Source organism: Enoplosus armatus, chromosome 13 (assembly GCF_043641665.1).
Source record: "Enoplosus armatus isolate fEnoArm2 chromosome 13, fEnoArm2.hap1, whole genome shotgun sequence".
Lineage (NCBI taxonomy): Eukaryota > Metazoa > Chordata > Actinopteri > Centrarchiformes > Enoplosidae > Enoplosus > Enoplosus armatus.
This window is the reverse complement of record NC_092192.1, coordinates 8,755,510-8,779,940: the sequence shown is the minus strand read 5'-3', so window position 1 is coordinate 8,779,940 and position 24,431 is coordinate 8,755,510. Positions and strand designations below refer to the sequence as shown.

Genomic DNA, 24,431 nt, shown 5'->3' with positions numbered 1-24,431 from the left:
CAATTACCCTGGCTGATTTCAGTCTCTGAATTTTTTGTGTCTAAATGTATGTATGTAATAAATGTATGGCGCCCTCAAAAACTCCTCATTGGAACGAAAAAAGCCAAGTGTCCATGGCATCTGAAATCTTAATTTACTGCTCACTATTACGTCATCTATTGACAGTATATCATATAAAGAATAGTGAATGAGTGAACAAGGGAGTGATTTCGGACGCAGCCCTCTAGTCGGGTGGAGCTGTGCTGGAATTAAACTGTGTACTCATTAAGAATGATAACGGGGCAATTAGTCCCACTGTAAGAGATGCAACAGTGTGTGGGTGGACAGTGGCTGAGTAGGGACTTTGTGCATTTGTTACAGTGTGCTGAATGCAACCTATTAGTACTGCATATGATTTATGGTGAGACCCAAATTATGTCAGTATAATTGTATATTTATAGGAACACACGCAAAGAAAAATATGGACTTCAGTAATTTGAAGGGCTTTTTGTCTCTAGACTCTGAGAACATGTGTTGAACTTTATATTTTCTCCATCTGACGCAGGACTAAACGCGGAAAGCTCCAACCTGAAATTGACAAACCAGAAAACGACACTTTAGACTTTTGAAGTCATAGCTTTATTTCTGTGGTTGACCAGAGAATAAGATATAGCTGCCTCAGTAAATGAAGGAATATGAGAAAAATAAAAACCTTTACATTGGTCACCGATGTTGCACCCAGCTGGTCTGGATGAATTGAAACAGACTTTACAGTTGAGAAAACAAGACAGTAACTAGTTCACATTAAAGATCACATTGCTGGTTTCCCTCTGAACACAGAGAACTAATTTCAGCAGCCTAATCAAAGAAGGAAGATCAGCCCTAGTCTGTTCAATGTCTGTAGGCTTCAACTGTTTGGCAGCGGAGGTAAAGTCCCTCTGGACACACTGCGTGTACATGTATCAGCCAACATTAAATACAGGTTAAAATGAAACATAATATTTTGTCACCATTTCAGCGTCGTGATGAATAGATCTTACAGAACTAGGTGGTATTCACAAAATAAAACAGGATACTTTTATCCAAATACTTCAATATCAATAATGTGACAATATTCAGGGTATGATTATTGATTAAATGAGAACATTGATTCTGGATCACTAGTCAGGTAATCTCATGATGTCAAAACAACCATTTTTTTTTTGTCATTCTGCTTTAGTGTTGAACTAATCTCCCAAAGGTGCTCTCTTGTTTGATATGTATCAGTTGCATAAAACGAAACACAGGCAGAAGCATTGATGAAATAAAAACATTTGCAGCATTTAGTCATGAAATTAAAGCTCTCTTTGTAAAATCGTGCTTCTGTAAATAACTGTTAAATAAAACATTTAACATGTCACAGAAATGTTTAGTACAAGTAAGTAAGAGATTAAAATAATAAAGGTTGTGAAAAAATATAATTATTTGCATTTAAAAAAAGCTAGTCTTTATCTCAAAGTGCTATGTGGCTCTGCGGGGAACCTGAGCACCAAGATACCTCACAAACAAACAAACAAACTCAGGATCAACTCTCAACATAAAAAAAAGCCATTCTTGGCCTCAACCACACATAAAAAACACACACAACTGCCTAATTCTTATCCTTCACTTCCAACTAGTTAAACAAAACAATTTGCAGTGGATTGAAAGGACAGGTAGGTTAAAAAGTAGAAAAAAAAATATGCCAATAATAATAATAATAATAATAGAGAACTTATATGGACCGTTAACTCTGCACCAAGGAGAAACATTCAAATCTCAAATTCAGTCAGGCTCAATGATTCTGCACATTTTCTCCTCAACTACCCGGCTGTCAACACAGAGAACAAGTTATGGTATCAGAATAAGAGGTCAACTCTGATCCATACACACCTCCAGATTCACATTTGGGTGTGGACAAGTGCACAGAAGAGACTAAAAGAATATCTAAATCTGACCTCAGGCAGGCCTTAGAGAACAGGTTTCTGCCGTTTCTTGAATCTTTTAAACCCCTAAATGTTACGGCAGGTGAGTGACATCTGGATTCAAGTCTTCAGCGCCCCGTGAAGCACTGTGCACTTGTAAGAGATGGATGGTGTTAATAAATGTCCGACTAGTTGACAGCGGGGTGCAGTGGTGGGCAGGGCGAGACGTTTTTCTGCTGGGAATCAAACAAACCCTCGATATTGTTTCCCTCCCCCGCCCTGGGAGTCATATCCTCGTTATACAAACACCTAAAACCGTCGTAATACTCATCCGAGTCCCCCTGATCTCCGCTGCAACGCCCCCCCCTGGCCTGCCTGTGGAGCTGCGTGGGGCTCCAGGCTCGCTCCTCGCCTTGGATCTGGGCGCTGTCGAAGATGTAGACAGCGTTGGCCGGCAGGGAGAACTCCAGGCTTCTTAGGTACTCGTCCACCATCTCTTTGCAGTGGATGAACTCGCCACTATCAACCTGGGAGAGCAAAGACATCAAAATGGGTGTTTGTTACAACGTCAGATGCTCCAAGCTGGAACTAGATCCAACCACAGTTTACCTTTCAGAAGGAATGATCAAAGAATTATTTCTGAGATGATCAACATTGTGGTCTGTTTTCTATATTTTATGACATTTCTCAACTGAAAATCAGCATTTTCAAAGCCTTCATTGACCTGAAGACAAGAGTGTACTTTCCTGAGAAGTGCCGGTTTGTGCACTAAGTTGTACAATATCCTGTGATCATTATTCTGACAGTGTTGGACCTGTAGAAGCACCCGGATGACTGCTTTAACCAAAGATGTGTGTCAGTTTTGGGCAGTACAGAGCATCATTTGTGGACCTGAATGTGCCAATATGTGCCTTCATCCAAAGCATGAAGAAAAAAAGGAGAGGGAGGAAAAATAATCAGGGGTTTTGAAAAAATAGCATGGGACCTCCTAAAGATAAAAACAAGGACTGCAAGCTTACAAAATTTTTTAAAAATCCCTAGTTTATTGGAGGTCAAATTCATCCTTTCCAGCTTATACATAAATCATTCTGGTGATTGGAGGCACAGTGATATATGATTAAATCATAAATATGTGTATTACTTCCACAAATAGAAAATGCCAAAATCTTAATTTGAAAGTTAAAAAAAAAAGAAATGTAGAAAATATTTGTCTTTTGAATTACATAAATTTGATGATTAAAAAATTGTGAACAAAATATGTGAGTGGGACATTTTACAGTTGATATTTATCAACTGTCTGTGCTCTCTGGTGGACAAACTATATAATGTTTTCTAAATTACCTCAAACATATCTTCCCAACATATATCTAGATTCCCCCATACTGGACTATAATCATAGAGAAAAAGCCTTCCTCGCAGGCCTGTGCATTTCTCTTACTTGTGCTTTCTTCAGCAGGTCGGTGAAGACAGAGAACCAGTCGGGCGTGAGCGCCTCCAGCTCCAAAGTGATGATGGCCAAGGCCAACGTGGAGCCCTTGAACTGCCAAAGCTGGTGGCAGGCCATACAGTGCTGCACTTGCCTGGTCCACAACGCCGCCTGGAAGCCCGGAGGCCTCTTCTGATGCCCTGGCCCGGCGGGAAGCAAACCGGGGTCTGTTGCCGAGTCCGAGTCGACGCCGGAGCCGAGCCCGATGGACGGAATGAGGTGAGGGTGGCCGGAGACGAGCAGGGCGTGGAACTGGACCCGAGATGAACAGAGAAATTAAGAGGAACGAGACCAAAACGTTAACATAATGATGTCATTGTTGTCTCATTGTCCATCCATCCATCCATCCCTCAGCCCTTACCTCTACTACTTCATAACTCATGAACATCAAATATACCAACGTCCTACCATGCATATCTGACAAAAGGTCAACACATCATTCATCCCTTCATTCTCATCCACCCAGGACCCTGTCACTTTGCAGTCTGTGGTTCTCTACTCTTCTCAAGTGTTCATTGCTGCATTTAGCTACTGTAAACCTGACGCTCTGTGCACACTTTGAACAACAGGTAGAGAATCTCACTATCAGGTTTTACTAATGAAGACCCCCCCGTTTGCCTGAGGAATCATAGTAACCTAGTTCGTATTGTATCGTACGTGCAGTGCTCTTCTGTGTTCCCATTTGTAGGCAGGAACTATAACTCACAACCTGGGTGGGGGGCTCAATGTTAAAATGGACACTTTGAATTTTAGATGGAGAAGTGATTAGAAAACATCTGCTGACAGTTTGTTAGCTAGCTAGCTCGCACCATCTTTGGTTTAAAAAGTGATTTCCCGCCACATGACAAGTGGCTGGTGAAGAACATCACAGACTAGATTTTGAAATATTGAGGCATTCTTCTAGTGTTTGTTGGTCTTTCATTCATGTTGCTTTAGTTTGTCTCTTACTCTGTAGCAAAAATAAGCCATGTGTTTTAAAGAAAGTGGAATTTACTTGGAGGTAGATTCAGCAATGTGGTGCGAAAGTCACAAAGTAATCCCTGAAGCAGGTCAGCCCTTGACTTCTTAAAACTTTCTAAAGTCCCTTCCTCTTCCTCAAGTTTTCCTTCTTCTTCGTACTCCATTTTGGAAACGTAAGGATTTCAGGGTAATGTAGCAAACTGTAGAAAATGGTGCGTTGATATTTGACGGTCCTGATACGGTCTCGGATGGGGAAGGATTTGAGCATCACATAGCTGACTCTGCCTTACAAAATAGTTTCACTTGGATGTTGAAGCGTATTGAGAGGTAATGACAAGGAATCTCTGTAAATCCTCTTATTTAATCATATCAAAGTGTCATGGTGGACAAATTATTGATAGATTTTATTGATTGCTGTTTTATAGACAATGGAGAATAACACTTTATTTAGGAAAGGGAATGCAGAGGAATTTCTTCAGGGCAGGGGGAATGTAATTGTGAGATACTTACAGTATAGTTAAAAAGTATTTATTTGAATAGAATAAAAAAGAGAAAATGTCTTTATTTTATTATAGGTTTTATTAATACATTATGTCTCTTTATTTTAAAAGTCTTGGATTTTTGTAATACCTAAAGTGAAGTGCTAAGACAGTCATAGATTCTCCACACACTGTAAACCTGACGACACCAATATCAGTCAGGTCCACAAACTACAACAGAGGAAGGTGCCATTTTAGTCTGGCAGAAAAAACAAACAAACAAAAAAACACTGAATCAGTCCAATTCAGTCCAAATGCACCAAGCTGCTTTTTGGTGACAGTTTATGGTTTGTTGCTTTAAGAAAATGTATCAGTCCTCCACCAATTTCAATATCGCAAACAAATCTAACGTTGTTTATTCGTTGGGGGAATGTAGGTTGTCCTGAGTATGGACTCGCAGAACGCATGACAAGACTTCACAAATCAACTGGGGGGTATTTTTCTTGAGCAAGAAAATCAATATCTTCTAAGAATCATTGTCAGAAGATGTGTGTCAGGAATTGAGGTATCTCAAACTGAGTAAGTCGTCTCAGTGGAAATCCTTTGAACAGTGTGGATCAATACGATGTGTAAACCATTCAAGAGAATGGCGGGCTGTATTCATAAAGCAGCCAACTGCTGACCTGTTTTGCCTCCTCATTCACAGTTAGATGTAGTTTTCAGCCAAATTACTGTTTGTATAAATAATAATAATTCTGTCCAAATGAATGATTCCAAGCAAACTGTAGTTAAGTCTTAGAGTCTACAGCCATGCTATTTATAGCCCATTATATGGAAAGTTAAGGGGGTCACCAAAGTGATCTTAATTCATCCTGAGGGGGACATGAATGTGTGTATCAAATGTCATGGGAATCCAACATACAGTTATTGAGATTCACTAAAACTTTTATTCACCAAAAACCAGAGATGTGAACCTGCGGATCAGGATTTGGCTGCATCGTCTGAGAAACACGGATATCTGTAGCAAATTTAAAAAAGTAGTAAATGATTAAATAGATGTTCAATGCAATAAACTGATTTTGCGTACATTTGCCGTATCGTGATATATATAGATGTTGAATATCACCCAGCCCTATGTGAAGCCCATCCATACCTGCTCAAACTGTTGCTTTTCGGCATAGTTACTGACCTTCATTACATCCTGGAGGACTTCTTGTTAAAAGCGTTATGAATACAGCCCAACAAGCATGAAGGGACCTAAATGATGTTATGTGTGTTTGTTGACAGTTCAGTCAGTGGTCAAGGCTTTAGGCAATGATTAGTGAGGGTTCAACAATTAAACTGCTGTGAACAGGTCCGAGCTACGAAACAATATTGTGCCATAAACTGCACAGCATGGGATTTTTTACAAGGACAGACCTTGCTTTGACATTAGAGACAGTTCACAGCATGTTATAGATACGGCAACGACCCAAATCGTCCGTTTGTGGAGGGTTTGGGTATCCACTGTACGGCTGTGGGTAAGAGTTAGTCAGAAGTGCCTTGGCCTGATATGCAACATGCCTGTTATTTTGCTGGAAGTTTGCAAATGCAGTCTTACGTGGTTCGGGAAATCTCATACGGCTCTATTCTGACATTGTGCTGAAACGCGTCTTTATTGCTTTTTGTCCACATACACGCAGTTGGTGTAATTGGCCTGGGTTATACTGTGACTTGGGTTTGTCCAATATGTGGTTTTCAAGTCCAGTATCGTCACTTTGGCACTGAAGCTGCAGATAGCTGACAATGAGAATCTTTAAAATAGAGTTGAAATAGACCTTTACAAAGCATTTAAATGATGATAAGACACTAAAGCAGTGATCTTTAGTTACTTAAAGGAGTGCAGTTTATTTAATCTGTTAGGTTACAGGTTTGAGTAAAGACAATAAAATGTCTTTTCAGGTTTAGCAGACTGTTTTATCATAGCTGAGGTCAGGTAGCATTATATTATTATTATATATCTTATTATTTATCATATATTATTATCATTATTATTATTATATCAACCAATATTTAGTCAATTTTATTCTGATGTATTGGAAAACTAAATCTAACAATCTTATCAGACTCTTTGATTTTATGATTTGCATTAGAGAGAGGCATGATTTTATTTTCTTGGCTACAGTGATTATTAAAAAGGGAAGGACACACTCCTAATAATAATAATAGTAATAATAATAATAGTAATAATAATAATAATAATAATAATAATAATAATAATAATAATAATAATAATAGGCACAATGAGTCAAATCAAACAAATGCACAATCTCTACCAGGACCAATTCTTTACTGTGGGGGCTGGCGGCGTGAGGCCAACGTGATGCAAGCATGGCGGTTTAATGTGTGCTTTTGTTCTGCTGTGTTTTTTGGCAAAGACCAGGACCTGAATTCACAAAGCATTTCAAAGTCCAACCAGCTCACTCTGAGATGCTCTGGCAGCTCAGGTCCAGTTAAAAAAACCAAACAAAAAAAACCAGTTATGTCTGCCTGTCAATCTGCTACATTCTGACTTACTATGTGAATGAAGTCGACTGGTGTTGCGGTGTACAAGTCCCAGTGCAGCTTGTCTAGAATGATCCTCTCCATGCGAAGAATCTCCGCTGTTGAAAAGCTGCACCCGCTCTGCACAACCAGGTCTTTAACGCAGCCTATTACCTGTTTAAACAGACACCAACAAAAGGGAAGCAAATAAACGTATTGTTTTGAAGTAGCACTGATGTGGGTGTTTTTTTTAAATGTTATTTTCATCCATAATGAAGATCTCACCTCATCTTCCTCATTGATTTTGGCAGCCAGGATCAGTGAGGTAAAAGCGATGCACTTCAGGTATTTTGGTTGGGCCTAAAAAAAGAAGACTTAATTTAGTTCTTAAGAACCAGAAAGATCTATGAGCATGAAAACAAACATCAGATGCTTTTTCACTGCTTTAACAGATTCTGACTACAACTGAGTGAATTTGGGAAATTCGCACATTTCGGTTGACATCTCAAAGCAACGATTGCTTCTAGTGTCGATGAGGGATACGGGTCCTTTAATGGGGTTTAATAGGACAATTATACTTGTGTTCTTTTAGGTCACACTGAGTAGACAGATCTGTCTCACCATCATCTCTTTCTCCCTGCAGCAAAGAACAAACTAGTAGCTCACTTCATACCCATCAGCGCTTAAGAAAAATGTATGATCATCAGAAACGGTAAAGAAATGTAAGCTGCTCATCGATGGCATTCAAAGGTCAGAGAGCACATTATGAAAAGGAGATTTTAAAAAGAGGTTCAGTACACTTTATATGGTTACATCTGCAAGTAAATGGACCAAAGTAAAGATGTAATTATTCACGATTCACTGCGCAGCCCTATTCATAGTACAATCTGATGTCAAATGCAGATTAAATGTATTGCTTTCATTGAATACAGACTTGGACCATTAACCTAGGGGTCAATGGACCGAAGAAAAAGAATAAGATGTTGTCCTTTATTGTACTGCGCGGGATTTAAGTCATTTCCATTTATTCTGAAAGAGTTAATTTTAGATACTGGACAAAAGGTCGGAAACCATTATCATACGTTGCAGCCATCTACCTTGACAGTGGACAGCAGACGGTTGAGGACACAGACTCCCAGCGCAAAGGTCTCAGGACAGAACTGAAACAGCCTGTTCATCTCTCCGAGCCAAAGGATCATTTCTTGGTGTTGGGATGAAGAGATGTCAGCGCCCTGAGTGGTCAAAGGAAACAACCATTGGTTAATGAATGAAAGATTAGACATCGTGCGTTTTGAAAACCAAACGCTTAACTGCGTTTTGGATTAGTCAAAAGGGCCTTTAACAATAGATTTTATCCTCTTTATTTTTAAATATCCATTTCCATGACACTAAGTGACCTTTTATGAGCTGTAAGAGAGCTGATATCATTTCCATAAACAAATAAGACCACAGCCCGCCTCTTTATTGCACATGTGGAATTGTTAGTTTCTCAAAATGAAGAAGTTTCCCATAACTCTTGTTGCTCCCTGTCACATAAAAGCAGCTTTATCCCAATCTTCTGTTCTAGCTGTCCGGCAATACATTTTATTGGTGGCCAATACAAATCTTGTGTGTATGTGTCAGAGTTCGTATACCTACATCTGAAAGTGTCGGTGTTTAATGATATGTGCACAGACAACTTGTCTCACCTGGATACATCCATTCTTGAAGACAGGCACCTTCCAGAGGCGAGCCTCCCTCACCAGGGCGGCCTCCAGCAGGACGACCAGCCGACGGCTCTCCACAGCTCCTGGGTTCTTCATCACCACCACAGCACAGGCCAGGCTGCACCCAGGGCACACACACCTGACGGAGAGGGAGAGGAGGAGGAGGAGGCAAGAGATAAGAGATTACAATGGGAACAGGCTGGCCTTCACTAAATAAAACTGCCCTTAAGTCATCTATTAAGCTGTGCACACACCCTTATAAACTAAGGGTCCCTTGGATTCACTCAGAGGTCAAACAATAACAAACATCTATTCAACACTGTGGCGTCTGGTACCCTGTATGTGAGGTAAATAAAAATGATGAGGTGTGACAAAACAAAGGGTTTAATAAAACATCAAAGTTCAGGAGTCTAAAACAGATTTAGCCCCAAAACAACAAAGTTTAATTCTTAAATTCTGGACTGGTTTGAACAAGTTCTACTGTCTGTTTTTTTCAGTTTTCAGTTTTAGGCGCCAGTTAGTAAACAGCTCTCTGAAAGCTGAAAGAGCTAAGTAGGCAGCAGGAAATAGGCTCGTTCAGTGTGCAACAACAACAACAACAACATCGCCATTTTTCAGACTTTGCAGGCAGGCAGCGCAGGACTGAGCAACAACACTTGAATGCAAGATGTTTGAATAACTGGTATGTGACTTTGTTTTAATGTGCTGTGCGTGAGGATCCAGGCGGGATAATGGGCTGCAGCTGCTGCAGCCTCTTGCACAGTTACTGCTGCAGCCAAAAACATTTGTCTTCCTCTTTTCTTTGTTGTTGTTTTTCTTTGCGCAAGCCCGTCTTACCTCTTCGATTTCAAACGCAGGATATCTCCTCGACGGCAGGTGCATTTATACGGTTTTCCAATTAGTCCATATTCACCGAAAGCAACAAGCAAACAAACAACAGTCGGATGCAGTTAAGGGATCCAATCTCGGAAAGAAACGCGTTTTGGAGTGAATATACGGGAAGCAGCCGCATTATATAAAAAGACGAAATAAACTAAGACGTATAAAAGCGCGAATTATTTCAAATAAGTGGGTCAGTGGCACAAATAAGCGCAAAAAAAGGCAGGAAGCAAAAAATCAGGGAGGATTGAGGGCAAGCTGTGTTTTGAACGCCCCGGACTCCGCCCCGTCGTGACGTCAGTCCGTCTATTAAGCAGAAATGTGTTAGTGGGTCAGACATACGGGACCCCGCTCACAAAATGGTCGGGCTTTCACTGGAAATGGAAGATTTCTGCTGTGCGTCCACAGAATTTGTGTGTGCAGGTGCTGAGATGTGACGGCCCCCTCTTTGGGTTTCCCCTGTTTTATGTGAATGAATGCTGCTGAGACTGCACGTCCAGCAGCGGCTCTTTCTCTGCTGCAACATGTTTATTTTTCTCCCTCATGCAGGCTGGTGTTTGTTATAGACATGACTAATAAAGAAGGTATTAACAGAGTGCCATTTGTGAGTGAAAATGTCTGCCATGAAAGAGTCTATTAAAGAAAAGAACTGATGAAATTTACATTTATGACATTTATATTTGAATTAGCATTAGCATTGCTAGCACAGTTCGACCTGTATGAGGCTGGCCTGAGGCAAGGCTGGATCACTGTGTAACTGACCCTCAGGGACCTTCAGGACCACCAGGTTCAGTGCGTGGCAAATCATTTGTGGTAATTAGCTAAAACAGAATGACAGGGCTGCAACTAATTTACATTATGGATTAGTCTACCGTTTATTTTCTCAATCAATTAATTAATCGTTCCCACGATGACATCTTCAAATATCTTGTTTTGTTCGACCAACAGTCCAAACCCCAAAGCTATTTAGTTCACTATCATATAAAATATTTTTTGCTTTAAACAAAATACTCACCCAATGAATATATATGAATAATATCGATAATCAAAATTGATGATTCGTTTTCTGCCGATCAACTAATCATTTCAGCTCTACCCCAACACAACGTAACTACTCACACTCACATAACATACCATGGACCACATTAGGATAGCACACAAAAACACTTTCTATTTCTTTTCTTTTGCTTTCATTCTCTTTTTTTCCTGCCTTAACTGATAAGAAAAGTAATATTTTCACATGGATCATTTCAGAGCACCAGAGCCCTTGACCTAAACTGGTAGTTTGTACTGTAGTAAGGTGTATGTGGGTGTCAAGGTGTCACACATTTAAATTAAATTCATCTCAACTGGTAATGAAACTAAACCTCAAACTCAAACTCACCATCTTCAAAATAACAAAACAAATGCCAGCTCAGATTGCAACACTGGAGAATGTTGCAATCCTTACTCAGAGTTGCTTAATACAGCAGCTTATTTTCCACTTTTCTCCCCACAATATGTTTGCTGCACACTTGGTTATATGAATATATGGACAAAAACACACTAATGTCTGTCTTAACCAGTTTTACCCACTTTTCCTGTTTTACATCATACATTATATGAGACTTTTTAAAGCAAGCAATGACTAAATGCCAAAAAACCCTGCTTTCGCTTGACAAACATACTATTTAATGTATCAATAAACTATTCTGGGATCCTTTAGATTTGTAAATAAAGAAAGACATCAAGAATTCACACAGAATCACAAGGTTTGTTACCAGGTTTTCAGGAAATTAAATCACTTTTTCAGCCGATTGGTGTCAGCACTATGTAGAACATTTATGGACAGCTCGTACTATAAAACATTACATTGATATGAACATGTACTATTGATAGATTAGACTCTTGTCTTGTCTCTCATAAGAATGATTCAAGTGCAAGTGAAACTTTTAAAAAAGGGTGTCTCTCTACCTTCAAAGCAGTCTGACTGTCAAACAGTGTAATAAATCTTTGAAAACTTAAGGTCCAAAGTCATTGCAAGGGTCCATCAATCAAAAATAACCCATTTGCCTTATTAGAAATGTAATCCAAATGGGGATACTGTAACGAGAACCCAATGTTACATGACACATGCAGATTTATAAACTGCTACATTTAGGCACATTATTCATGCAGAGAAGGGTGAGAGACCTCATTTTTTTTTTAAATTCAGTGTACTGGAGTTGAGCACTGTCCAAACACTCACAGCATGCCGTGTGTCTGTAACCTATTAGCATGGTGGTATAATAACCTCTTAAGTAATTATTAATGTTGAATCTTGCGCTAATTAGCTCGCTGTCTCGTTATTATTATTGTTGAAATATGAATGTATCATTTATGCCCATTACAGGCCATTAAGCTGAGCCAGAGTCCTGTCAGTGTTGTTCTAGTTTCTCTGTCCCCGATGGAGGTCAGCAGAGAATAGTAGATTACTCCATGCCACTTTACACCGACTGACCTTTAGGGATCGGACAGCTTGGTGTACAGATTGCAGACAAGTCATATTACAAAGATTGTTTCGTTTCTGACTGATGCTCATAACGACAGAAGGAGAAAACACACATTTGTGCCTCACAGTTTCCTTGCTGCTTCTGCGCTGCCTGAGAAACGCTTCTTCTGACCTTCTCTGTCCATATACAGTCAACAAACTTTACCTAACACCAGTCAACAGACGTCAGTTGCGGGTGGAAAGTGTTTGCCTTCCACTCTTCAGTCACCTCACACAGCTGACCAGTGTGTCTGAGCCGAGGTCACGACTGGAATGTTGATAAGGAACAACGGTCACGGCGAGCAGCGTATCTGCATGTTGACAGAGTGTGTTGTGTGATGTGTCAAGTCAGGATGTGACTTACACATCTTGTTTGTTCTGTGACTGCTTGAGATGAGAGTGGTGAGTTGTTTTTATATCGAATGGTTATTCTCACATATTCTGGGGCTTGAGCCTGACACATTACTCGGTCCCGTCCCACTGTCTCTCCTCATCCGTCTCCATTCCCTGCAGTCTGAACTGTATCACGCAGAATGCCACGCTTGCTAACTGATTCTGCTGATCCGACGCTTCACGTGTTTGCACAGCAGTGTGTGTGTGTGTTTACATTCCATCACTCTCCAATCACCAGTGGGAATACGACGGGGCGGAAAATTGTTGCTTTTCATGGTTTTGAGTGTTTAGCTGCTCCCTGTTGGTACACAGTAGCAACACAAGCCTCTGTATCGCTCGTGTCAGGTTGTTTTTCGGGTAGTTTTCTGAGAGAAAAGGCATGGCACTAATTCTGATTCCCATAGGAGCCAGGCTAAAAATTAATATGCTAAAGGCATTATACAGTGCATAGAGGAAAACACACAAAAACATCAACCAATATGGAGTAAATTTTGGTTTGGACCATTTTTTAAAGCATACAAACTTTTTTCAAACAAACTTGTTAAATAACTGAAAAGTACCTGTCAATTAAAGGACAAGGCTGGCGACATTTTATATTTTTCTTATTGTCACAAATCCCATAAAAAGTCCACGTTAGGCATCTCTCAATACTTTCCAACCGCCCTGCCCTGCTGTGGCCTCAAACTCTTTCGCTCTCACTGAAGAAGTGAAGTTGAAGTTTTCCTTCCTTTCCTCAGCTGGACGCTGTAGTTTTTAGCACATGTCACTCCAACAGGTGTAAATAGTGGATTTGTTGGGGACTATTGCGCTCATGAGTATTTTACTCACAGCAGGACGATATACGTGGGATTGACTCAAAAAACAAAACAAAACTACAGTGCTCATGTTTCCGGTTAATGAATTAACATGTCACCCAGAGCGACAGTGTGGTTAATTGTGTTTTTAATACTTTTTGGACAACAATGGAGGTCTATGGCACAGAGGAATAAGCTATATAAGACTGGATACACATACAATACTTGTTAGTCGATCAAAACATTGCTGGTTTTGGTCTTTTCACGGGATTTGTTGACATTAATAAAATTGTAGAATGCCACCAGACTTATTGTAAAATGAATTATACACTCTGCACATTTTTTTTGGTCAGATTATAAGTTTGTTTAAATAAAAATATCAAATACCTGCTGGACACAGCTTAAAATTTCTGTCTTATCATTGTAAAATTAATACTTTGGGAGCTTTTCTTTGCTCCTTGTCAGACACCATTTTGGCCCCTGGTAACATGATGACATTATTTTTTCAAATTCTTTTATTTTTGACATTTAACTTACTAAATGATTGATTAACTCGATATTTCCTCACATGAAAGGCTGTTTTCCAAAGTGATAACATGCTGCTTAAATACTTTCAGAAGCACATATTGTCTTATTGTATGAAATGGTAATGAGAAATCCTTTCAGATACATGCAAAGTTTAAAAGATGAAACATTAAGCATGAATCACCCAAAAGTAATACATATATAATCATATACAGTGCTACAGTATATTCACAAGGGAGCCCAGCCGGACTGCTTGTACAAGAGATGAAAACACTCACAGAGCCTCGGGGGAACACTGGCTTCACCGTCTTGGATCCTAAGTGTGAAACAGAAAAGGAGACTTTACATGTTTAGCTTGATATCTCAGTGATGGTTTGAGCGCAGTCTGCTCTCATCAGTTTAACAAGAATTTACAATGTGTCTGCAGACCCCCTGTGTCTCCCCTCTACCCCTGTAGCCGAAGAATGCTCAGCACCACACCGTAAATCAATGTCAACCCTGAACCAACTTTGTCCTGTCAGGAAAGCTTTGTGCACTCGGCTGAGCACATTATGTTCCTAGAGTCACATCTGATCTCTGACTTTGATCACTGCCTGTCGGACCAAACTGAAATGGTTTTTCTTTTCTTTTTATCTTTTGAGGCCCCTCTCGAGCATTGTCGCCTCTGCATTGGCTTAGCTATACTTACGTACATGCGTTCTTAAAAGTCCACAGAGGGCTGTTCAGATTTTCAGGAATTCACTGTTACAGAACAGAATGTACTGACTACACTACTCAGGCTCCAGATCCCTCTAGACAACCACAGAGAAGAAGACAAATGTCCATCCCATGTTCATAGATCACATCCTACAGTTTTTCTTTTTACACTGTTGGTGTACCAAATCTATATTTTAAAAAATTCAATTTTGTATTTTTAGCCATGCTAGCAGTCTGGCTCAAGGGTCGATGGATTGGCATGAAATTTGGCACACACATTCATGTCCCCCTGGATGATTGTGATAACTTTAATGTTTAATCTAACGCCATCTTGTCTTTAGTTTATGACCAAATACCTGCAGAACTAATGACATTCCCATCAGCCTCAGCTTTACTTTGTGTTCAGTGCTAATCAGGAAATGTTAGCATGCTAACATGTTAAACTAAGACGGTGAACATGATTAACATGATACCTGCTAAACATCTGCATGTTAGCATTGTCATTGTGAGCATGCTGCTTCAGCATTTAGCTCAAAATAAACTTAACCTTATGAAGATCATAGGGCTGAAACTGCTTTTCACAACACGTTGTATTGCAGGTCTAAGGACAGAGCATGGGCGTTCTCTCTTCTGTGACGGCATATTACAGTAACAAAATAACAGAAGAGCAAAAATGAAGGTTTCTTTTGGAAATTTATTGAACACAAGTCTTTTTGCAACAACTTGTACAGGCTCATTTTATGTCCTGGCTGATCCATCTTTCTTACACTTGCTTTGTCAAAATAATTATGTCATCAAACAAAATCAATTAGGGCTGCAACTAACCATTATTTGCATTATTGATTTGTCAATATGTCAATTCTTTTTTTTTAATTTAATTTTTATTTTTATTAAAGAATTTATTGTTTAGGGCATAAAATGTCATACTGACATATACCAATCACAAGGAGCCCAAGGTTCACTGTCAAGTTGCTCATTTTGTCTGACCAACAGTGCAAAATGCAAATATTACCGCAATATTACCCTTGTTTCAACAGCAGAGTGAACCTTTGATATTTTTACCAACAATGTTACCTTGTTAGCCTTTAATTTGTGTCTATGTGTGACTTCTATTGCAGCAGGACAGAGTCATATTTTAAATATTTATCCTTCCTGCTCTGCTGTAAGCATCTGCTGTACAAATAATGTAAAACCCTTTAAGCAGATCAGCAGATGGTTCCTGGCCAACAGATCTGACTGTGTATTCTTATCCATCATAGTGCAGATACAGGAAGAGTGGCTGGAAGTAGGCCATCAAAATGCTACAGGAATCATTAGAGGCAGAGAGTCCTACTTCTTGTCAGCTAAAATGATTAACATAAAAATCTTTTGTAGGGTTTCCCACCTACCACTGGAGGGAGACAGAGGCCAGATCATAGATGTTAAGACAGATGCTGACCATTCATCCAGCAGCTTCTCTTAACCCCAGTCATGTTTTGTTCTTCATTTTCTTCATCGTCCCTGTGATATGAAGATGAAATGGTGAACCGCACACCCATTCGCTCATTTAAAAAAAAAAAGAGAAAAAAAGAATTCCCTTTCTTTGTTCCTCCTCTGAAGCTCCCTACTGTGGTTGGCTCTCAGAAGTCAGATTTCACCCCTGCCTGCCTTGAAAAGCTTTAGTGGGGAATTTCCAGAGGGGGAGACTTGACATCGTTAGGGTTAGAGAAGAAAGAAAGCGGTGAAGAGGTGGGAGCAGGGAGAGCAGCCCATAGCTTAACCATCTTCACGAAGTGGGTCTGAATATTACAAAAACATGGTGTTCCTTTCTCCCTGCCTTCATGTCATTATAAAAGGTTGTACGCTGAAGGTGGGAAACACAGAGATAATAAGATTGAGGCCAGCTCAATCAATTTCATGGTCTGTTTAATGGAAAAGTGGCAGGCTGTCCTATTACTTTGTACAGTCAGTGTGTCTGATGTGGCATAATGGATGGAGACAAAACAGTGGAAGGTTACATCGCCAATCCACGTCTTATTAAATGCTGAGACACTAGGACTTAAAACAAATTTGAATCTCAGCATAAAATAGGTAAGTCATCAGAGGGCGATTTCTGCTTGATTGCTGCTCTCAAGAAAAGAACATCAAAAAGCAAAACAGGCAGGAGAGCAGCAACCAAGTCACATTTGCAAATGTTCCCTGATGTTATTCAATTTTCACTTTTAACTTTTCAGAATCAGAATCAGAAATACTTTCTTAGAAATTTTCAATTAAATATAATCAGAAATGATATACAGTTTGGTATGGTGGCTATAAAACCAAACATTTGTGCTCTCTATGGAATCATCATTACATAAAAGTAAAATGAGTGGGTTGCAGTTTCATGTTATACTACTTATAGGGTGTAGTGTGGGCTCTGTGCGTGACCTTGCATACATTTTCCATGTCTTCACTCTTATTCCCTCTAATGAGCGCTTATCTTCTCCTTTTCACAAAGCTGAGCAACTGTCACATTTTCACACACTTGTATATATTAATATATATATTATATTATATTAAATATACAATACATAATAAAATATACTGCGACAGAAAGCAGTTCGCTCTGGAATCGTCCAGGTCCTGGTCATCTTTTGGCAACAGGCAGAGGAGCAGCAAGCATGATGCTGTGGTTGTCTTTTTCATCAATAGGGGGCAGTATGGTCACATAGGAGCTGATTAATATCCTCTGCACAAAAGCTCTCTTGAGTACAAAGAGAGGAAAATATTATATAATAAAAATCATTTTGGAAGAAGAGCAGCAGTCGCCTAGGAATTTCTGGAAACTCAATATATTTCAATGTCTGAGTTAGAGTTTCTATCTCTGATTCTTGTGTCGCCGTTTGCCTTTGAAGCTCATAAAAACTGCAAAAACCTTTTCATTTTAGTATGGATATTGAGTTTAGTTTGGGCTGACTGTCTCTCGCTTGGTTTTTGCTGTAATTGGAAAGTAGACCTTGGATGTTTACCTTTACAGTTTGATTGCGATCTTGTCCAGATACTCCCCAAAACATACCTCTTCTCTGCTGTTAAATTTGAGAGCAAGGAGTCAAAAACCGTCTCATGCAATCATTTTTATAATTTCAGTGTAAAACCAACAAGTATTTGGTTTAAGTTGTATTTCCAACTGGCTGAGCCACACTTGGAGCCTTTTGTGAGATACCTCTTAACTTTGAAATTAAATTCTAATCACCGGTCTCCGGCAAGTGCTTAAAAAAGGAAATAAGTACATTTCCATTTAAATCACTTCTCTGTTGTATAGCACCTTGGGTGAAGAATTAAATTTAAGCCAAATCAGTACTGAGTGTTTACTTCGGGCATTAAACAAATTAAGATTTACGGCATCAGATTGCTTGGCTAAAATCACCCACTGTATAATAATCATTATTGCACAGCTAATTGTACCACCATTGTACATATCAGTATGGTAGTAATACCTGCAAGGGCGTTCTTTACTGTTATCCTGAGTTCACTGGAGATAAACGAGGAAATTCTGCTCATTATGGGAATTAATAGCAGTTTTATAATCCACACTGAACAATGAAATCATGTGGTCAAAAGCGACCTGTAAATGTATGAAATCTACATTGTTAAGCCCCCAAAACAAATTGCTGCATGATGTATTTTCTCTTCATGAATCCAGCAGTACAACCATGTTGAAATATCAAAGCACCTTCTGATCTAATTTCATCAAGGTGAAGGAGGAGTTGCAGATTTTTCATGCCGCACCTCAGCCCTCTCCAACTGTTTCTCATCTGCTTGCTTTGCCTCGTCGTCTTATGTAAGGAGTCGACTGCACTCATTGACAGCCCTGGAAATGTGAGACACGGCTTCTTGATTGGCCTCAGAGTTTTTGGGTCTGTTTCTGGAAGTAGAATCTCTGCCATGATGGCAGCAAAGCTCCTGGGATTGCAATGTCTGTCTGTCGGTCAGTTCACCACCAGATACTCATGCTGCATAGAAGATGAATCCTAACAACGTTGGTGATCCTGTGACTTTTCCTCTGGCGCCACCATGAGGTTCACATTTGACAGCCGGGCACCTAGGCTGTGTCCCAAATCTGTACGACACACTAGTTCTAAGCAGGTTTTGACTACTGTGTATAGTGTGTTTATACTAAAATTAATTTTGGAGTGTGGTGTTGTTGTTGGAAAGGGAAAGTTCGAGCTAATAGCGGCTGGAAAACATTCAAATTAATTGTGAATGGTGATGAAACAGTTCCAGGAGCATCTCAGAAGACAAAAAACAACAATTGAATTGTTTGAATCTGTGAAAATATGTTGCTGTGTCTTCACTCGGTTGAATTGGCAGTAGGACTCTGTACTCATAGTTTGATTGCCTTCGCACAACGCAGAAATCACATAATTTCCTGTTAGTATGTTGATTTCTTGTATACTACTTGCAAAACCAGTATACCATCAAGATTAGTATATAATATATACTGTATATAATTAGTATGTACTGTAGTATGGAATTGGGATACAGCTTTCGTCTTGTTTTCTTTTTGAATTGCAACATGTTATGGTCTTTGTTTTGAGAACTGAGAACAATAAAAGATTTTATTCTAGGTGGATGTCCAAAGAAACATTCAGTACTCTAACTACGCAATGCACAAACATCCTCCCACATGCATTTTAAAGAAGAGATCGAACAGCATCCCGAAGTTGCAACAGTTTAATAACCATGACAACCGGTTGGTCAAGTCATTACTTCTTGGAACAAAAGTCACTGGGGGAGTTGCATCAAAGAGAGCGGACCATCGTGTAGGTGGAGATGGAGGAGGAGGAGGAGGAGGAAGCACAAGAAAAACCCAGCCATCACCTTTCTGAGGATGCAAAACACATGAAAGACAAAGAATGAAAATTACAGGAAGATTCAGGCTTTTCTCCTCAGAGGCAGGAAGCTGTAAGAGACATATGAACGGCTGGTTTGTTAGGCTCACTTTATAATTAGACTTTGGGCTGCCACCATCATTTCTCATCTCTGTGGAAAGGAGAGCACCAGTCCTCATCACAGCAACCTGCCTGGAAGGTGCTCATTAATGAAGTGACGGACACACCCACACACACACACACACACACACACACAAAATACTCACATTTACACTCAGGAGCCCTTTCTACTTTATTTACTCCAACAGCTCAAATAATTGTTATTCATCCCATTTTAAAATAAGGACAGCAGCATGATGACATACACAAACACACGCTGCAAAGAGGACAGCTCGACATCTTATTTATTCATCTAGTTATTGTTATTATGTTGAAGTCATTTTTAATATATTTTTATATATTTTTTATGTTTAAACAGCATTGTCTATTCACTGAAGAGGGTTATTTCCAGGCTGCTTGGTAATGGGTTATAAGGCCAGCTTCCTCCAGCTCCTCTGGGCTCTCCTCTCTCCACCTCCAACCAGCCAGTAAGCATTCTGTTGTCTACCTTTTTGTAAAATATTGTTAATAGTATCATGCAGTTACATATTGCTGCCCTGGGATGGGATCCTCTTTTAGGAGTTTAGGTAAGCTCTTTTTGAGTTAGGTAATTATAGATTGGTTTGATTTAGTTCCATTTTGTTTGCTGTTTTGCTGGAGCCCACCCTGAAGCCAAAAATGTCCCAAAAGTTCAGAGTAATAAATAAGTTACGGGCTGAAATATCTTGTTGTTGCTGCTATGCAAAACAATAAATAGAAAATACTAATTATAATAAAAGTGGATAAAATGTAACTGAAAATCACCTGATTTCCCACAGTAACTGAGGTAGAAGACTAATTGGTTTAGCAGAGTGGTATTGGAGACATTTACGCGACATTTACATTGACCAGGGCTGCAGCATTTGTGGAAACTGTTCTGTCAGATAGATACACAAACATATTGTCTGCATACATGCAGAAACCTGCTACTAGACACAATGTGGATAAATCATTTACATATACTAAAAAGAAGTTGACCAAAGACAGAACACTGTGAGATATGAGATGATTTCTCTGATAATAATAACACAAAATAATATACGACTTGAGCCATTATGGAGCGGTGACATTTGGAAAGTTTAGAAATAAATTTATCTAAATTATGAGTCATGAAACCAAGCTGGCAGTAAGTCTGTCTTGTATCATAACAACTAGATTTGTTTGTTATAATGCAAACAAAAAGGGCTTATATTTCTTAAAACTATTTATACAAGCATTAGATTGCTGTTGGCTAATTCCCCAACAGATGTGACAAAAGAGACCAGCTGACTCTCCGTTATTATACTGCATGTGATACATGTATTTATATATATACTCAATACATATACATACCAAACTGTGACTGTTTCTGCTTTCCTCTGTGATTATTTAGATGAAATTACATTTTTTCTTTTTTCTTAGATCTTTAAACAATGTAAAAACTATGTTGGAGCAGTATCAGTGCACAATCCCACTATTTTATAAGATTTTAAATCAATACATTTAGCCATTAATATTGAAAAAGGTATTTCACATTCCAAGATGAATCTAAAACACTCTCAGAATAAAAGGTGCAGCATATTAGAAGCATTCATAATGTGGAAGTACTGTGCACATTTTCTCATACCTGTCAGTATAAGTGTTGATAGAATATTTTGAATATTGCCTGGCTATTTTCATGACTGAGCTCCTTATGTAAGGATTAAAAGTATTATTAGCATTCCTCAGTGAAACCAAGGGGCACTGACAACCTGGGCTTTGAACTTTTGGGTTAAAGATATACTAACAAGGACTCGCGTCCATATGTGCCAATATGTTCGGCTTTCCTTGGTGACAAAACTTTAGCCTGATTTGTCATGGTGCAGATGATTTTCAATACTGATATTATTTTCTGGCTAATAATTACGTTTTTGAACCAACCTGGCAACACAGCCCAAGTAGCAAGAAGAAGTACTGAAACGGAGCGGAGGAGAGAGACAGGCAGACAGACAGACATACAGAACACAGCCTGCTCGCGCGAGCATAAACAAAGCTTCAGCTAGCCTGCTTGCTTTTCGTGGTTGTAAATTGTGTGTGTGTGTGTGTCAGACAACAGAGGACAGAAGCAGCGCGCCTGTAAATGACACCAAAACGCGGTAGAGACTCTCAGCATAGTTTTTTTTGGGCGGATAGCATGCCAAGATTTAGTAGCCCCACCTAGTGGAAAAGTCACGCCACGCCGCTGCAGCTGGAGTTACAAAATATAAGACCGACAAATAAAATAAAATGCATTTTCATAGATCTGAACTGACCGACAGCATATAAAATAGTACAAGTAGTACTTTACTTTTTTAATTTTTAAAAATTTTGAATTCAGGACTTTTACTTGTATCAGAGTATTTTTATGTTGAACATTACTACTTTTACTTGATTAAAGGATCCAAGAACCTCTTCCATCACTGGTGAGGCACTATTGTCTTGGATGCTTTTCTGTGAAAATATTTCTTTGTACGCAAAAATTTTCTTGTGTACAAAAGCTAACCCATTTATTTGGATTGTGAAAATAGGAAGTAAAATACTCTGCGTACTGTCTCTTTAAATCGAACCATTTGACATACAGCATCTACACATACACATCCACAAATCAACACATGAACAGCTAACAGCTATTTAGTACCGTTTACATAAAGATCAACTGAATGATTTGTATGTTTATTTCACACAATGATTATGAGCTATCACACCAGCTCCAAGCATTTCATTAACATGCTTTACAAATAGACAAGTTGTTTTATTAAAAGTCAAGCACATCAAATATGTTATTGATTTTGCTGAATCTATATCATCATTTTACTGTCCCATCAGATCAGCTCCAGTATCCAATTACAGAGCAGATTTCCAGCCCGAAGGCCAGCTGATGCCGTCATAAAACATACATGGTCCAATGGTGTGCTTTTCTATAAACATTTATAACTTTTATAAAATGCCTTTCAGTTGTGCCAGACATGGAAGTGGAGAATCATGCAGAGACATTCATGGCGGTCTTCACTTTTTGTCCCGTTTTTTAAAAGAAATTACAGTAGAGGTCTTTGGAAAGTCTCTAAAGTTTATGAATAAAAGAGTATGCCAGTAATTTAGTATTGCATTTCAATAGTGTTGGGTAACCTGAAAAAATCAAAAACTCCGCAGCTGAGGCTGAGATATCCTGACTTTTTTGTCTCTTATATGGGTAAATCTCCAAAAACTTCCACAAACTTCCCATAATGCAATGACTGCTCAAGTCGTGATTATTCAAATGACGTCAGTGGAGTAATTTCATCAGGCTTACACAAGCTCCTCCATTACCATGTGAGATATTACACAGGTTGTGTAATACTCCCTGCGACTAGTAATTTGTCTTGATGTGTAAATAAGTGTGATGTATCCTCACTGCAGCCTCCTTTGAAAGGCTTCTTGCTCTTCTCCTCTGAGCAGTCTTTACCCAATTGTAATGTCTTTAAAGATGCTGGACCTCAATCGATGTCTGTGTCATGTGATGGACTACAAAGGATGCATAAGGAGAGAAGAGCACTTGTTGCCAGAGAGAGACATGGGGCTTAGTGTGAGCAGGGCTAACAGGGAGGTAATGGGACATGTGTTTGATGTGGTCACATGGGTTGGGGAATTACCTGTGGTAATTGGGAAACAGGGAAGGCAGCAAACAGATTGTATTACCTGAAGGACTTACACACATACTAGGTGCACACAGCCACACACACCCACACAGAGATGTAAGACAACTGAGCTGATAAAACCATTAAAAAAATGGTACCTGGGAGTTGTTTTACATCTTCTGTGATTCAGTCTTCACTCCAAACACTTTTACACTTTGCCTGAAACTTATTATGTGTTATATTTATGAAAATTAAAGGGGCACTCGACGGATTTTACATGAAGATCAGTGTACTTGTCACGAGGAGTAACCTGAGAAACAGTTGTACAATGTCTTCTGTGGCTCTGAAGGGAGTCATCAGCGTTATCCCGGATTAGGTGTGAGACTCTATTGAGCTACATTATGGGAATTGCAGGATCCACTGTTTTTGAAGGAGTACCCATACTAAGCACCAAAAATCAGGATCCTCTGCTGCTTCGATTCTGACCATTTAAAAAGAAATCTGACTCTTGTGAGTCTCCCAACTTCATGGAAGTGTAATACCAAAACGCTGGAGTGCCTCTTAATCAGTGTCATGACCCCTCAATACAGGTTATGGAGTTATGAGCAGGTCAACCTAAAAGTGATCCTTCTTTCTCAGATTGTTTGATTTACAGGCTTTTTAGAGGCCATGACTATATCCAGTTTTTCAAAAGAAAAGAAAGAAATTGGAGCTTAAACACAGACAGCAACACTCCCCTCCAGCCGCATTTATACTATTTCCCCAAAGACCTTCTTCTTCCTTTTAATAATAAAAAATATATTTACAAAAAACATGTTGACATTATTTTTTGAATACATAAAGGGATGACTAAATGTGAGTCTTTTCATAAAGTAGACTGATGAGATAAATAACTATCCCTTACTGATTTCACATATAAAATCTGTAGCAATTACAAAGTAGGAGATGTAGGAAAAAGAT

General features: G+C 39.2%; 1 protein-coding gene across 1 annotated transcript; it reads right to left on the bottom strand.

The window, feature by feature from the left end:
- Positions 1–2,110: 2,110 nt before the first annotated feature.
- ccni2 (cyclin I family, member 2) lies at positions 2,111–9,967 on the bottom strand. The gene is made up of 7 exons (XM_070918095.1): positions 9,914–9,967; positions 9,059–9,215; positions 8,468–8,602; positions 7,656–7,730; positions 7,404–7,544; positions 3,361–3,660; positions 2,111–2,449 (listed from the first exon to the last, which is right to left on the bottom strand). Exons 2-7 carry the CDS (start codon positions 9,170–9,172, stop codon positions 2,111–2,113), a joined length of 1,104 nt encoding a protein of 367 aa, XP_070774196.1. The 5' UTR covers positions 9,173–9,215; positions 9,914–9,967.
- Between the last annotated feature and the right edge of the window lie 14,464 nt (positions 9,968–24,431).

What these genes read in the sequence shown, in the direction of transcription:
- ccni2 (XM_070918095.1), bottom strand. Translation starts at nt 9,172, where the DNA reads ATGAAGAACCCAGGAGCTGTGGAGAGCCGTCGGCTGGTCGTCCTGCTG. An exon ending in TCAAGAATGGATGTATCCAG is followed by an intron (nt 8,603 to 9,058) that starts GTGAGACAAGTT and finishes TTGACCACTCAG; the next exon opens with GGCGCTGACATCTCTTCATC. An exon ending in GTCTGCTGTCCACTGTCAAG is followed by an intron (nt 7,731 to 8,467) that starts GTAGATGGCTGC and finishes TTCTTTTTTTAG; the next exon opens with GCCCAACCAAAATACCTGAA.